Consider the following 16,394-nt stretch of genomic DNA (forward strand, 5'->3'; position numbering starts at 1 on the left):
CACCAGTGATGTTCTGGAGGGTTTAAGAGCTCGACATATTCCCATTTCCCCGGGAATCTCCCCTAGCTAAGCAGCAGCACATATACTCGCAGCAATAACCCAAGATTTGGCTCCCCATTCTGACTCGTATTCCTGGAAAAGTCAATTCCTTTTCAAGACAGCTATTGACATCTTCCAATGAAGCAAGCTACAGGAGAATCTCTGGGCAAATGGGTCTGCGTTCCAGTTACCCAAGAGAGCGTAAAAGCTACTTCTTTACTTTTAGATAGTGCCTTCCATCCTGACTGACACCGAAGAGCTTTTATATACAAGTAGACGGGGGACCCCCTCACCCTTCACTGAAATGCAGCAGCTGTGTAACTGAGCACAGCAACACAACTGCTAAGGACAGGAAGTGGTGAGACTAACACGTCCCACTGGAAATACAAGGAGAATGTAAGGAAAGAGAATATAATTATCTAATGTGGATATTGAAGTCACCACTACCTATCTATCATATATACCAACTTTCAAAAAGTGCTATGGGAACCTTGATAACCAAAAATGGTCAACATCTCACTTTTATGGCTCATCTGAAAACTATTCATGATGGCAGCAACATGCTGGGGGATGTTGGTTCATTATGGCTCAGAAGGAAGGTCACTTACTAGAGTAGCCAACACCACCTCTCATGAGCAGAGTACTGTGGTCCTCAGGTGATGCAGAGCTTGGCCTGGAGTTCCAAAAAAGCTAAACAACCTCCTGCCCCTGACCTCTTCCAGGAGCAGAGCCACATCAGTTCCACTGGGCCATAGCTTCCCACTGCTCTGGAGAAGGGCACAAGATTTGACCCTTATGCAGTCAAAAGAGAGAGCTGAAATGAAGAATTGTATAGCGATAATAATATCAAACATTGTGCAGGTAAGAACAGGCCATTCAGAACACATCTTTGCAAGAGATGGTAGTTATAATCACATTCTCTTTGCAGAATGGCCGCCTTTTCTTTGTGACTAACTCAGGATATTAAAACTCATATTTCCATAGCTAACTGCAGTGTTTTCTACCAATTCCACACAGTTTCTGGAAGCTAAAAATATGCATCAGAAACAAGTAAGATTAAAGAAAAAGTTACATTTATTTTGTAAAAGGAAGATATATACAAATACTTGGGGTTGCCAAGACAGTGCATGTAAACTATGGCACTTTTGTGTGCCTTCAGGGTGTGCTGATTCTTACTCATGTATCCATGTTAAGTTATTTTAGAATTCCTGTTAAGATATCCCATGAATTTGAGGATGAAGCACGAGTGGGTGTGATGTCTAGTTATTTCCCTACTTAAGGTCCATCACACATTCTCTAGTCTGCGCCTTCAGGTGCGCTATGCTCTGAACTGCCACGTTGAGGATACCGGAACCTCTTCACACTTTACTTTGACCGATAACCTCTTCATCATCGTCATCATCTGTGACATTGACGGGAATGTAGCCTCCTTCTCTGGGAAAACACAAGCACCAGCCAGCACCTGTGAAGTCCACTGCTTTGAAGTCTATCACCTCAAGTGCCTTGAAATCAACAGCGTCCAGTCTGCAGTATATGTCGTCAAGCTTTCGCCAATATAACCAGGCCATAACCAGGCCAAGTACCTGCAAGAAACATTCATTGAAAGGGATTAGATTTAGTGAGGTTAACTCTTTATGCAGTTCCTTAAATACAAGAAATTTTTATTTTAAAGGTCTTTTAAACCTGGTCATGTTAATAAATCCTCAGGTCTCATGCTAGGCAGGACTGAGCCTAATCAGAACTTGGATGGGAGATGTCCAGGGAAAACAAAGATACTGCAGGAAGAGATGTAGGCGGTACTATTCAGCTCTAAGTCTGTACTGAATGTCCCAGCACTGTTGTGCTGCTACAGGTCCAGTCTTTTAAACATGCTCTGAAAGTTATCCCCCGACACTTTTTATTTTGCAAGAGGAGGTGCATTAGCCCTCGTGTTCTGGTCAAATTCCAATAGGGCTTATTCCATTTTGCCTCCTTGAATTTCAGGTGGAGAAACTGCTCTTAAAATGCGCAATTTTGTAAAGCTATTTGTGCATAGCAGCAAACGTGTACGATGGTAAAGTTGGCTGCATTTCAGTGGTAGGTAAATGAGCCCGATATACACAGTATCTAACACACTTTGGAATCCTTCAGTGCTATATAACATTATTACTGCTTGGGTAGGTGAAGGTGCATTAAAAGGAACAAGAATTTGATTTAGTTTGGTGAACATCTCTCTTGGCCTTTTCCAATTTCTCCCTCAGTCACTCAAAAGACTGATTCCCCTTATCTGCTGTGACAGTCCTAAATGCCTACTTGGTTTACATCATATGCACAGACTTGCGGACTGGGCACAGCAATGATAGCACAAGACAGTCAGGCTCTTATAGGCCAAAGAGAGGAGATGTAACATATCCAAGTAATCTGTGACAGTTCAACTATAAGGATTTAAGCCAGACAATCTCCGGTGGCTTCTCCAAATGTAGATGAGAAAGTGCAGTAATTTTTGATTGTCATTATTTATGCATCCAAACAAAGCCATCAAAGCAAAAATATCAGCATTACTTGAGTCGATGTTATTGTCCATTTGAGTGAATAAATTCACCAAACTGGCTCAGACCATGAGGTCTGGGATCTTGCCTTCAGCAAAGTCCAATATTAAATACTGCAGAGAAAGGCAAAAAGCCAATACAATATAATGCATCTAGTCAATTGTGTGGCACTATGTATAGGAGAACAAATCTCCTCTTAACCCCTGAATGGTATCAGATCATGCTCTGAAGTATGAGATTTGACTAACTTGGCTTTGAGTGGACTATGCCCATAAACAGGAACCATAAGCTCCCTGGTTCTAATCCTGGCATTGATATTATCCTGCCGGGTGACCTAGGACAAGTCATTTCCCCACTCTCTGCCTCCATTTGCCCATCTGTACACAGAGGACAGGCAGGAGTCTTAGCAGAAATACATGGTTAATGCTTGAAAAGAACTTCTTTGAGATGCTTGGATGAATGCAAATTACTGAACTGGGGTCCCTGAAGAGTGAAGTTCTCTCTTGATTAGCAGCACAAGCAGTGGCAGCATATGTTCCTCCACAACAGCCTGCTAATTTTTGTTATTCTGGCTCTAGAAAAAAGGTTCCGTTTCAATGGTCTATTCAGTCTTTGGCCTCCCTGCTGAGGTTGCCAGCAGGGGGACACGTCCCATTTATTAGAAATGGAACTGAGGCACCAGCTATTTCATGTGGATCAAACAAGAGCCATCACATAGGCTTGTCTTTGCTGCTGATCTGCGATGGATATGAATGAGTGATGTAGATCAGAACTGGATTTGCATCCCTTAGTTAACAACCTCCTGAGTTAGCTGTAGCCTGATTTTCAGCTCCTGTTAACTGTGGTGTGATGTTTGGGCGCTCAGTTCTTCTGAGGCATGAATTTCTCCATTCTTTCAGGATTAAGGCCCAGCCTTGATGTCTCTCATGATCTGTTTTAGGTACTTATATGGCCCCCGTTACTGCCCAACCTTTTACATATTTATTCTCAGGTACCCCTCTGAGATTGGGGGTAGTAGAACTGCCCTCTGTACAGGCGAGAGAATAAATGATGGGCCCAGCAGAACACACAAAATCTTCAGTAGGGCATGTGCTTAACCCCTGCTGTCCCAGGCTAGAGCTCTAACCACTGGACCATCCCTCTGCTCCAAGCAAGGCCCTTAACCTTTCAGCTATCAGCTCAGTTTCTCTGGTAACCACCACACAACAAATGAAGAAACAGTGCAAACCGCCTAATACAAAATTACAAAAACCAAGTTCCGATTAAATTCTCAGCTAGAATAATGGCATCATTTATATCACACTCTTAAATGGCTTCATCTCATTAATTATAATGCTAGTACCTTGCTAACCAGATTACAGTTAGGTCTGAAATCATAGTATTGTACAGCCACAGTGCACATTATGGGAAGAGTGGCAAATTATTGGATTTTTTGCTAAAAACTTTATCATGCCAGAAGGAAAGAGGTGGTTCAGTGTGTTATTTATATGCTGCCATGCAGAGAAACAAAATAATAAAGCATTTTGATCTAAAAAACCTATTTCATTAGCACAAGATTTAAAGTATCACTTTGCGTTCACCTGACATTTTCTTATAAACGGCACAACAGTAGTGATTATGAGCAAAATGCTAGGGAGATAATTTATTAGGGTAAAAACAGGTACAAGACACTATTTACAGAACAGATGATGATAACAGTAATAATCAAAGATTTCCTGGGCTCATTTGGAACATCAGGCGTTCCAGCAAAATCCGGCATGTGGCTTATTTGGTATTAACCGCTCCATTACTCAGATTTCGGAGGATGGCAGTTTCCTTGGAAGAAAAAAGTTTTGGGCCAATTTCAATCTCTGGTGCCCACGGGCACAACTGCATTGACTTCAGTAGAGAAGGCCCACTGCATGTGAGCTGAATATGGTGTTATGAATCCAAGTACAGTGGAATGATGGACCCTGATGAACAATAATGATGACTGGTGGGCATACCTCAGATGCTTTGGCTGGGTTTGGATAAGCGTTCTAAAATTGAGATGCTAATCTGAACATTGTCCAAACTCTTGGGTTTGCAAAATTGGAAACGCAACCACAGTAGGTAGACACACCTCGTTCATTATATTTTGCTCTGGAACCTTGTGTTTCTTTTAGTTCTTCTAGATCCATGCTCCTGGCTAGAAACAATTCAATTTGAAACATCTTGCTGTGAAACAGAAGAGACTAAGAAGTGCTCTGTAAGCAGTGAAGCCTTCTCTCAGAAGGCTAGGCAGCCTTTGCCTGTGATTCATTGTTTTGAGCCAGATGGGCTCAATTTGGAAATACAAGTGCTTTAAGGACATCGGGATCCATATTTAGATGCTCAAATCACATTAAACAGGCATTGACACATTCAAGTGCCAAGTGAGAATTCCAATATAGAATTCGAATGCATTGTTTGGGTATTTATGTTTGAAAATCGCACTTGCAGTATAACTAGTAGACCAGTCCTAAATTGCTGTGCAGACCCTGCTGCCACATGCTCATGTGCTTGGATGTTTGAAACAAAGGAGCGAGGGCAATCCCTAGAGACCTCTTGCTGTTTACGCAGTGCTATCACCCACGAGTAGGTCACTCCCATGATATACTACTCTGCAGCTATTACAGTACAGTGATGGGAACACACAGAGCAATGAGTCTAGTGTGCGGACAGGAACACAACGTTTTGGATTGAACTGAACTTTTCCGAAGCTTGTGGTGGGAGGAAGGAGTTGACTTGCCCTCTATATAGGCCTCTGTAGGTGATGAATTGATTTTAAAGTTCTGAATGACCAAAACTGCACTGAGATACAGTGCAGAAAGAGCACACATACCAGCTGGGGCAATGCATTAAGAGGAGTATGTTACTAAATTACATGGAGTTTATTCTCCCGAGCAAATCACTTCATGCCACGGTGTAGGAGCTTTGTGTAAGATTAAAGCTATATAATCCTATGGTTTAAGATAACCTAATTTGAAGTCTGCAGGGCTTTCCCTATCATTTTGCGAATGCTATTAGCAAACATGTTTTCTTCTAATATTGCTTAAAGGACATTGAAGTGTAAATCAGGAAGTAACCAAACTGCATCTGCCACATTTATTAATTTGAGTCTAACACATAATTGTGGCATATTGTTTTTAGAGCTGAAAAATTATAATAATGATTTATTTGAGTCCTAATCAATCTGTGAAATTGTCTGGAAACTGAGAATGTTAAAAGGAAGAGACAAATGGGGATAAATAGGCCTGGGTGTAATGCACTTTAAATTACACAACAGTTTTGCCATTAAGTAGAATGGAAAATGAGTTTGCCAACAAGAAGCTACACAATTTGCAGACAGACATAACACTAAATTGACTATGGGGAAATAACTAATCAAATCAGTGGTCTCCAGTGAACAGGTAAACATTAGCAACATCGGATTTATTAATTTCTCTTTGGAAAAAGAAGGGAAGCTCTGCCATTCATGCTAATGGTCCGTGCAGGTGATCTGAAAATTATGCTTGAAGTTGACTTGGCCTCTGAGACTGACCAACAATTTTGCACTTCCCATGGAACACTAATACTGATGGAGCCTACAGATGTCTAGTTTTACTTTACAGTTGTTCAATCAGTCACAGAAGTAAGAGAAGGCTATGACCAATTAGGGCACATAGTGCATTCCCCTAACAGTTCAGGATTGTTCCCTACAGCATGCTCTTTGCCGGGTCTAGTTTCAGCCATCCATTGCTGTTGCGTTATTTTGTGAATAGCACATTATGCAACATCTTTTATTAAAACTGATCATTAGAATGACTTGCCCAGTGATGGGATCTGTTTGTGGGACATCCAGCACATATGACAGTGTTTCTCATGCAATACACATTGCTGGTATGGAAGTTGCTAGTAATTGACCCTATCCAATCTAAAGCTGTAACAACAAAGGCTTCTATGCAATGGCTCAGAGTAAGCAGCAATCATCTAGTACATGCAGGGGTCTTCCCTTATTCACAGGTTACGATAGTAAGGGAGCTGGGAGGCTGTATAGCAGAGACCAGGATCAACCTCACAGTGGCAAGCACACCCTTTGATAATTAAAAGTACAATAATTGTTTTAAGAATCCCAGTTGTTCCATCCTCGGGGCTTCGCCGAGCATCCTGTCTATTTTATGTCTATCTTATAGTGGAAGCTCTTTGGGGCAGGGGCCGTCCCCATGTTTCTTGTTTTTATACCACGGAGTACATTGCTGGCACTTGAACAGTATGTTATCATCATCCTTAGAGAGGTGCTACAGAGTGCAAAATTAGGCTTGGCAAACCAGTCAATTGACTGGTCAAATGTCAGCTGGCAGTCAAATATTGTCAAATATTCCGGTAAGAGTGCCCCAAGGTCTTGTTACTGATTTGTTTCTGTGGTCACTGTTCAAATAAATTAGTGCTTTAAAATGTTTGACCATCTTTCGACAATATTTGGCCAGTCAATTGACCAATTATTGTTGGATCCATCAAATGCCCAACCTTAGAAGTATTATTATTAGGGATTCTTCTGTTTGAAAGGCATTATATAAATCAGGGGTGGCCAAACTTACTGACTCTCCAAGCCGCATACGACAATCTTCAGAAGTTTGAGAGCAGGGGCACACCTGCACAAGATACTTTGCCAGAAGCTGGGAATGGGCGACAGGGGATGGATCACTTGATGATTCCCTGTTCTGTTCATTCCCTCTAGGGCACCTGGCATTGGCCACTGTCGGCAGACAGGACACTGGGCTAGACGGACCTTTGGTCTGACCCAGTCTGGCCATTCTTATGCTGGGGCTCGGGGCTTCAGCCCCGCAGGAGGTGGCTGCCGGGGCTTGGCCCTGATCCTACTGAAATCCCAAGCCACAGCATGCGTGCCCCAGGGGGCTGAAGCCTCGAGAACCCCTTCTCCACTGGGCAGAAGGCCCTACCCAACCACCCCGCTGCAAGACAGAGGTCCTGAGCTCCCCACTCCCAGTATGGTAGGTGGAGAATGGGGGAGTGTAGGGAGTTCTGTGAGCTGCACTAACTGTAAAAGAGATGCATGTGGCATGCAAGCTGTGGTTTGGTTACCCCGATATAAATGAAATACTAAGATTTTATTCGTATTATTTGTTAGAAAATAAAACCACAGAAATGGAAAGTAAAGTGAACATTAGAATCTTCAGAACACTTCACATCATTTAGCTATCCAGATGGCTTGAAATCAACATATCTTGCAGCTCAAATGATCTTCTAATAAGTTTGTTTTATGCCCTGTGGCTTTGAAAACAATTCATTACTAAAATAGATAGTAATGTGTCCTCATGCTATTCTTTCAAGACTCATGCATCACTAAAGGCATGAGGAATACATTAACTTCCCGACACTATTTACAACCCAGAAATTGTGCAATGGAATATACAGAACTTCTAAGGTTCAACTGATTCTTATGCCAAAGAATTGAAGCAGAAAGAAATAAGCAAAGCAGGTAGACTTCTGGTTGATGGAATCTGATAGCCGGCTTAGAAATTCAAAACACTTTATTTCATCACATATTCATTACTGCTGCTATGCTGACCGCAAACTCAGGTCACAAACAAAAAGGAACGTCATGCTCTAAAACAGTAGGCAGTGCTCTCCAGAGCCCACTAAGAAAAAGGTTTAAAACTCACATTTCAAAAATCTAATACCACTTTTTAGATCTATCCAGGTTCTTATACGAGAGTGTCCATCACTGTGTAAATGAAGGGCCAGGTTGTCCTTAACAAGAGCTTAAGTGCTTTGCACACGGGCATCTGATACTTCAATGGCAAAACCAGGATGAGATCTCACATGTTCCTGACTTCCACTACTGTACTTAAGTCCATTAGACCATGTTGTCCTGGAATCAGCAGAGGAATTCAGGCTCCAGTGCTATTAAACTACCAGGAGAGATGGAAGGAGCCCACACTAGAATATCATTGAATCATAGGAATGTAAGGCCAAAAGGGACCTTGAGAAGTCACCAAGTCCAGCCCCTGCGCTGAGGCAGGACCAAGTAAACCTACAGCATATCTGTCAGATGTTTGTCCAACCTGGTCTTAAAAACCTCCAATGACGGGGATTCCACCACCTCCCTTGGAAGCCTGCTCCAGAGCTTAACCACCCTTAGAGTTTGACAGTTTTCCCTATCTAACCTCAATCTCCCTTGCTGCAGATTATACCCATAACTTCTTGTCCTACCATCAGTGGACAAGGCGAACAATTGATCTCCATCCTCTTTATAACAGCCCTTAATACATTTGAAGACTTATCAGGTCCGTCCCCCCCACCTCCGAGTCTTTTTTTCTCAAGATTAAACAAGCTCAGGTTTTTTAACCATTCCTCGTAGGTCAGGCTTTTTAAACCTTTTATCATTTTTGTTGCTCTCCTCTGGACTCTCTCTAATTTGCCACATCTTTCCTGCTATGTCTTACATCTGACACTCCTATTCATGCACTCTAGAATAATATTAGTCTTTTTCACAAGATCAAATTGTTGACTCATTAAATTTGTCATCCACTATCACCTGCAGAACCTTTCCACTAGTACTACCACCTAGCCAGTTATTCCCCATTTTGTAGTTGAGCATTTGACTTTTCCTGCCTAAGTGTAGTACTTAGCACTTGTCTTTGACTGAATTTCATCTTGTTGCTTTCAGATCAATTCTCCAATTTGTCAAGTTTGTTTTGTATTCTAATCCTGTCCTCCAAAGTGGTAGCAACCCCTCCCCGCTCGGTTTCATCTGCAAATTTTATAAGCATACTCTCTGCTCCATTATGCAAGTTATTAATGAAAATATTGAAGTACTGGACCCAGGACTGATCCCTGTGGGATCCACTTGCCACACCCTCCTCGTTTGAGAGCAAACCATTGATACTAAAGTACAGTCTTTCAACCAGTTGTGCACTCAGCTTATAATAATTTCATCTAGACCACATTTCCCTAGTTTGCGTATGAGAATGTCATGTGTGACTGCGTCAAAAGCCTTTCTAAAATCTATCCCACATAACCAGGTGACTGCTATCAGGGGGGCTAAAAGTTACAAGGTTGACTGGGCACCACCTCCTCCCCCAGCCATTTTGTGTGGAGAGAGGCAAGTCTCTAACTCATTCTCACAAGAAACAAAGTAGGTGCCTAAGCCAGCTAATTCCAGGAGAGGGGTTCCCAGCTGTGGCTTGCTAGCAGAGATTGGTGCCTCCCAGCAGCCTGAACTCAGGTACCTATCTCCGCGAGAGGGTCAGGGCTTAAGATATGCTCCTCTTTTCAGAATTCCCCCGTGGCTAGTTTAGGCAGCTCCCTGTCTAATGTGCTGACTTTTGTGGGTCCCATTCTAAGGCACTTATCTCTCCCCATGGACTGAATAAGGAGCACAGGGACCTAACTCAGGCTTTGTGCATCACGTTGTTGTTTCTCTGATTTTCTAGATCCTTTGGGATTTCCATATCTTCAACGTATGGCCCTATTGTTCCACCTCTCAGCCACTTTAAGGTGATTATCAAAGGGATATAGCTTTGTCTAGAGGTTAGGCCTGTTATGGATGCAGGCCTAAATTCCCCCTTTCCTCACTACACTGAAAAAGGGAAAGAAAAAAAAAGGTTAGGGCAGTAAGAGGGAAAGCAGAAGGCTGTATTTGTTAATTAGCTCTACCAAAAGAACGCTATTTCTGGAACAGTTAATGAATCCTTCAACTAGGAGCAGTGGCAGATTAGCCACTGGGATGTTGGGGCCCATGCCCAGGGGTCCCAGCCAACTGGGGGGCCCTGGAAAAAAATCCACAGCCGGGCCACAGGACAGGGGAAGCGCCCCCTAGCGGATCCCGACCCCGGCAGAAGCTGCGGGGCGGCAGGGCAAGACCCCCTCCAGCGGCCCCTGACCCCGCTCTCCAGCAGAAGTGGTGGGTGGCCAGGGCTGGAGAAGCCCCAGCACCTCAACCCTGGTCCCCCACAAAAGCGCAGGGGGTGGTGGGAGAAGCCCCAGCACCCAGACCCCTGCTGTGGCCCTGGGACTGGAGGAGCTCTCACTCTCCCACTGTGGCCCCGGGGCTGTGGTGCGGGGACAGAGCTTATCTGGTCTTGGGGCCCTGGGGGTGGGGGGGAGAGACACACAGAAAGGAGCAAAAGGGGTTGTCAAGCTGTAGTGGGGAGGGGCGTAATGGGGGGCCCTGGGTGGAACAGAGGCAGGCCCTGGGGAAGGGACAGAAAGGGGCAGAACGGGGGTGGAGCGGTGGTGAGGGGCCCCCCACTTGCTCTGGCCCAGGGCCCCAGGAAACCTTAATCCACCTTTGACTAGGAGCCTGTGCAATGTTCTCTTTTGGTGGATCCGCCCTCCTGAAAAACGTTTTACGATAACCAGGGAAGTAAAGAGAGGAAGGCAAAACCCACTGCTGACATGCAGGGAGAGCAGACCCGCACAGACCTTCCCAACAGCCACGTGATTTGATGGAGCACACTCATTACCTTCCACTCCACCGGCACTTTCACACACCTAGAGTTGTGGCATTCCTCCCTTGGATCACATGAACACGGGCACCTCCGAAGCCCAAACAATGGGGAGGAGGGGGTGTCACTAGACAGCAACATGATACACTAGCTCCTAGTCCGGGGAACAGGGGACCAAGCACCTGGGGCATTGTTCATTGACAGATTGCTAGCAGCAGCCTCCTGATCACTGCCAGTGCTCCAGGGTGAAGATGGCTACAGGCTCAGCTGTGAGCAATTAAACACTTTCTGTTGGGGGATTATGAGCAGCTGGGTGGTAATTCCTGGGCTACTGATGCATGTGGGAGGGTATAAGTAGAAACAACAGGCAGCAAGGGGAAGCTCAGAAGGTGAGCTGAGCTGAAGAGGGAGGTGGCATGGAAAGCGCCTGCTTCAAGTTGCCTCTGTTATGTTGTGTGTGTAAACGTGCGGAGGAATAAAAGAACATGTGCAAGGAGCTGCCTCAGACTGACTAACTGTGCTCCTATACTGTGCTGCCTCTGCAGTAGGTATTTTTTCTCCTCAGGTTCATGGACCTACCATGGGCATTGGACTGGTTTTCTTCAAGAGTATGAAAGATGTAATAAATCTATACATACTTGGCACACACAACCGCATAAATCTGTCCCAGACAATGAAATATTCCAGCTCTACCCAGCTGCATACCAAATTCATCTTGGCACAACCGCTCGCATTAAGGAGAGCCACAGAGCAAAGGAGGCTCAATTTAGTTGAAAAATAATTATGTGGCATCATTATTCATTTGTGTTTGAAACTGACAAGACTGCAGGATATTTTCATGCAGTATTTTGTGTTTTTCTAAGTTGCAGCAGGCAGTCCAAAGGGACAGCGATATTCTGACCCTTTCAGTAAAGTGAAAATCATCCCCATTGTTTCTCGTTTTAAGGCCTCAAATATCTAGCTCCTCAAAATTTTGTGCTATCTTTATTATTACAGGGATGGGCCCTGTCTTCCTGATGTAGACATTAGAGATCTCACGGCAACTTTTGTAACAGCCGGTGTTTATAGCGCTGCTCTTGGTCAAAGTTTCCCTTTCCCTCACTGCTGTCCCGTGTGTTGGGTGGTTTTTGGTCCCCACCTCAGAGGTGGCTGCATCTGAGCGTATGTCTACACTGCAGGCAGAAGTGTGACTGCAGCAGGTGTAGACATACCTGAGCTAGCTTTGAGATGCAGCAAGCAAGTGAAGCAGTGCCAGCATGGGCTGTACAGGCCGTCCCAGTACTTGCGCGATTAGCCTGCAGTGCCACGACATCGCTGCTATCGTTATTTGAGCTGGTTGGATCAAAGATAGCTTGGGTGTAGAATCATAGACGCCTGGGGTTATGAGGGACCGCAAAGGTCATCTAGTCTAACCCCCTGCCAAGATGCAGGACCCATCTGATTGCAGTACAGACATACCTTCAGTGGTGCTGGCTAGTTCGTACTAGTTTGTGAAACCGGATCCTTTGGATTGAGAGGTGCTGTGGAAATGTCACACGGTATTAGAGTCATGGCTTGGTGATGGTGAGGCCAATCCTATAAGTTGCTGGGCACCTTGAGGCCGGGATCCTGCTCTCATTGAAGTGAAAAGCTTCCATTGATGGGTGCAGAATCAGACCCTGAATGCCCTCAAGTCCCTTAGGACTGGTTTCTACTGCCCCTTACTCATACTGAATAGTGCTTAACTCCATACATGGTCCCACTGACTTCAATGGGACTACTTGTGGTACAAGGTACTAGGCACCGATATGGCACTTCAGCACATGTCTATCAGCCAAGCACGTAGCTTTAAATCATGCACATACGTACTTCCTTGAATCAAGGCCCTATTTGAATATGAAGAGGGCATTAGAATTGGAATCTGGCCCTTTGATTTCAACGTTGAAGTTGAAAGCACATTGCAACCTGCAGAATCCAGCCATTTGAGACATAATGTACTCCCCTAACGATGTAGGCTGGATTCAAGGGGGATGAAATTTGAACATTCACATTGTGCTTTGGCTTCAGGTTTTAATCAAAGACCCCTTAGAAGAATAAAAGCATCTGAGCTTCACAAACTCACTAGTCCACATTCCCCAGTCTTCGTTCTCCTCCAAGTGTGAACCAACTTCCGTAACAACTCACCCTACCTGTATTTTTTAACTGAATGAAAATATAAAAGGCTGCCAGACATTCAATATCCCACTCTCTGAAGGCCTCCTGCTTCCAGAAGCAAAGAGACTTCTAATGTGAGTGCTGCTTTTAGTACTAGTCAATAACAGGGAACATTTTATTGCACAAAAGAGTATTAGTTACATGTTCCAAAATGTAGCAAACCTCCATCCAAGAAAAGGTGCTCTTCCCCTGACTTTCCTCCCATTACATCTAGGAACATTACTAAGTGATTGGAGAAGTAGGTGGACGTTACTACTTGCCAATGGTTTAAAGCATGCTAATAACCTGCAGTGCTCATTGTGGATGAAATTCATCCCTATGCAGACAACCGGATCATGGCCTACACACTGTCACTACTGGAATGCTTATATGGGACTGAAATGGCATACAGACCTTACACTGGGTCTCTGCAAAAGGGTGAATTTCACTCAGTGCAATTTCTATAAAAAGGTGTTAAACTCTCCAAATGACATGATTGTAGATATTTTATAAATCTAGAGAATTGTTCAAGAACAGGTGGCTACAAACATGGTCTTCTTGCTACTGTAAGATACAATATACTGTGGGGTTTTGCTCAGGTTACAAGGACTGGCGATAATTGGTCATGTACAAGGACTGGCTATAACAGGTCATGCACTTAATGAGAACTGAATAATAATCGTAATAATGGTAATGAGGCTCGGTGGGGCTGGTAGGCTCAGGGGATTGGAAATGGCATCCAAAGCATTTCATCCCTCTCACCAATTCAAATCTTGCCCAGGTGACTCTGTCATAAATAGTTGATGGATCAGCTTTTGCTCAAAGGCTTTGAGGTATCCTAATTAATGTGTGATGAAGGAAAGTCAGTGTGGGGTGTTTATAACATTCACCAACTGCACTGAAAGACGCAACTGATGTTGGTAATTAATTCTGGTCTGAAGAATTGATCAGCCATCACTAAAAGGTTGCTCAGGGGCCCCTTGCAAATTACCTCCTGTTAATTAGAACAAATAAAAGGAAATGCTACATTGCACAGCAGATAGCATAGCTATGGAGAAGGTCAGCGCCAAATATGGCAGCTGGGTGTCTGGATAATATTCATGCCAAAGAATATTTGCAGTTATGCAAACCAAAGAGAAGGAAGGATGCATGGAAAGGAAAGATGTGTGTGTGCAGGTGTTTTTCACCTCCATGCACTGAACAAGCTAAATTCTATGCTGATGTGAATGGGTGCAACTTCACTAACTTCTATGAAGTTTCCCCCATTTACACCAGCACAGAATTTGGCCCAAGATTATTTGTATCTATATTATTTTGTTTTGTGGCAGTGCCTGGGAGCACAAGTCATGGACCAGGATCTCATTGCACTAGGTGCTGTACAAACACCTCCCAAAAATAATACAAATACAACCCAGATCTTACACAGCACTTTACAATGGAGGTCAGTATTATTATCCCCACTTTACAGGGGTTAAACTGAGGCACGGAGCAGAGACGTGACCTGCCAGAGGTCTCCCAGCAGGCACAGAGTCAGGAACAGAATCCAGGTCTTCTGCATCTGAGTCCACTTTATATAGAACATATTTCATCTCAAAGCACTTTACAAAGAAACTGAGTTAAAAGCTCATCTCTTAGAAGCACTCATGCTTGAGCGCAACGCGGTAGCTGATGAAGTGTGCCCAGCAACATTACTCAAGAATTTAGGACAGGAAGTGAAAGCGGCGAACCACATTCATTCAGTTGAAACTGCAGGGGGAATGTAAGTGGGGAGCATGCAATTACTCGCACTGACATTCATGTGGATCCCTTCCCTCTTACTCCCCTGCATGTGCTACCCACCCATGTGGTCCCTTTTCTGTCCTGCTCCCCTGGACATTTCCCTTCTGATGGAGACACTGGCCCCATACAGCTACTGTTTCCTCTCCTCTTCCACTTACTCAACAGTGGCCTTTAATGGAGGCAGCTGAGCTGCCTTCTTGTTGCGAGCTCCTCTGATAGGCCCAGGCACTCTCTACAGTGAAGAACTTGGAGGCCTGTAGGAGCAGCAAAGCCAGGTCTCTGCCGACTATGAGCAAGTGGCCAACAGACCAAAGACGAGAAACCACTAGACTAGACGCACGCGGCACAGGAGGGAGATTTACACCTCGGGGTGAAACATTTGGAATTGGGTGCTCTGCGGACAGAGCTGGCACGCTGCTCCCTCCTTTTCCACCAGACAATGAACAGGTTTGCTGTGCAACATTCCTAGTCTGCACACGGACTCTTCCCAGACTTTGTCGTCTTGAGGCCCATGAGCTCTGGCAGCCAAACCAACTTCTCTGCAATTCAGTTTCCTTCTGTGGAATGGGGAGGGTAGCTATCTACCAGGAGGAGCTGGGAGGCTTAACTGGAAGGTTAGTTATTGCTTATGAATTAAACTCTCCAAACAGCAGCAACATAGAGTGAAGCCAACTGGATCAGAGCTGCCTCTTTTTTTAAATAAGAGAAATAGCACCAGTATGCTCAAGCCTCAGCAATTTCAACCCTATTCTACTTTCCGTGACTGCAAGGCTATTATAGGCCACCTGAGAGTGTGAATGCTGACAGGCAATGAAGCAGATGTATCATTTGTACTCATGATCCTTTTCCTATTGACCTATTAAAAACCCTGTCACAGTCTCTCTTTAGAGCCATATTTTCCCTAATAGAAATGTTGTATGTTCCAAAGAAAAGGGGTGCTTGTTATTCAAAGCCTAAACAATGCTTCTCTCAAACCTCCCCGCTGTACTTACTCAAGTGGCTCGTTCATATTTTCCTGTTCAGAGCAAGAATCTTGGAAGGGGGTCTCCTTGCTGCGTTGGTATCTGACGTCAAGAAATCTGCAATGGAAACTCAAGGGTGTGCTTAATGGGGGAGATCGTGTGCATTTAACTGAGTGAGAGAAAGGGATGGCAGAAGGGACAAGTTATTAAAGGCTCTTACGACATTATGCTGAGTGCTTGTGTAACGATGCTGGTTCTGGCAGGACCCAACTGAGAGTGCCAATTCAGGACAAATTGCTAAAACAGGGCAGTTACAGCCCAAGGCTGGGGTTTTTCCATCTCTAAGGCAAACCAAACCAGCCAGACAGTGAAAACTTTGGTCTCACCCCACTGGCTAACCACAAGTCACACAAGCAATTCCCTAAGACACTCCAGTTTCTCAATATCACCACCAGTGCCACTCG

General features: G+C 44.4%; 1 protein-coding gene across 5 annotated transcripts in view; it reads right to left on the reverse strand.

Moving 5' to 3' along the window:
• Nucleotides 1–16,394, reverse strand: part of LOC101942087 (tetraspanin-15-like) — a 232,371-nt gene that overhangs the window by 20,494 nt on the left and 195,483 nt on the right. For 4 of the 5 annotated variants that reach the window (XM_065584409.1, XM_065584404.1, XM_065584407.1 and 1 more), the window contains one exon: nucleotides 1,096–1,622. The exons of the other annotated variant lie outside the window; for it this stretch is intronic. In XM_065584409.1, the coding sequence (XP_065440481.1) occupies nucleotides 1,398–1,622 (225 nt within the window). In that variant the 3' untranslated portion in view covers nucleotides 1,096–1,397. Of the gene's footprint in view, nucleotides 1–1,095; nucleotides 1,623–16,394 lie in introns of those variants that run through there. 5 annotated transcript variants of the gene reach the window in all.

The sequence above is a fragment of the Chrysemys picta genome, chromosome 2, assembly GCF_011386835.1.
Source record: "Chrysemys picta bellii isolate R12L10 chromosome 2, ASM1138683v2, whole genome shotgun sequence".
Taxonomy (NCBI): Eukaryota; Metazoa; Chordata; order Testudines; family Emydidae; genus Chrysemys; species Chrysemys picta.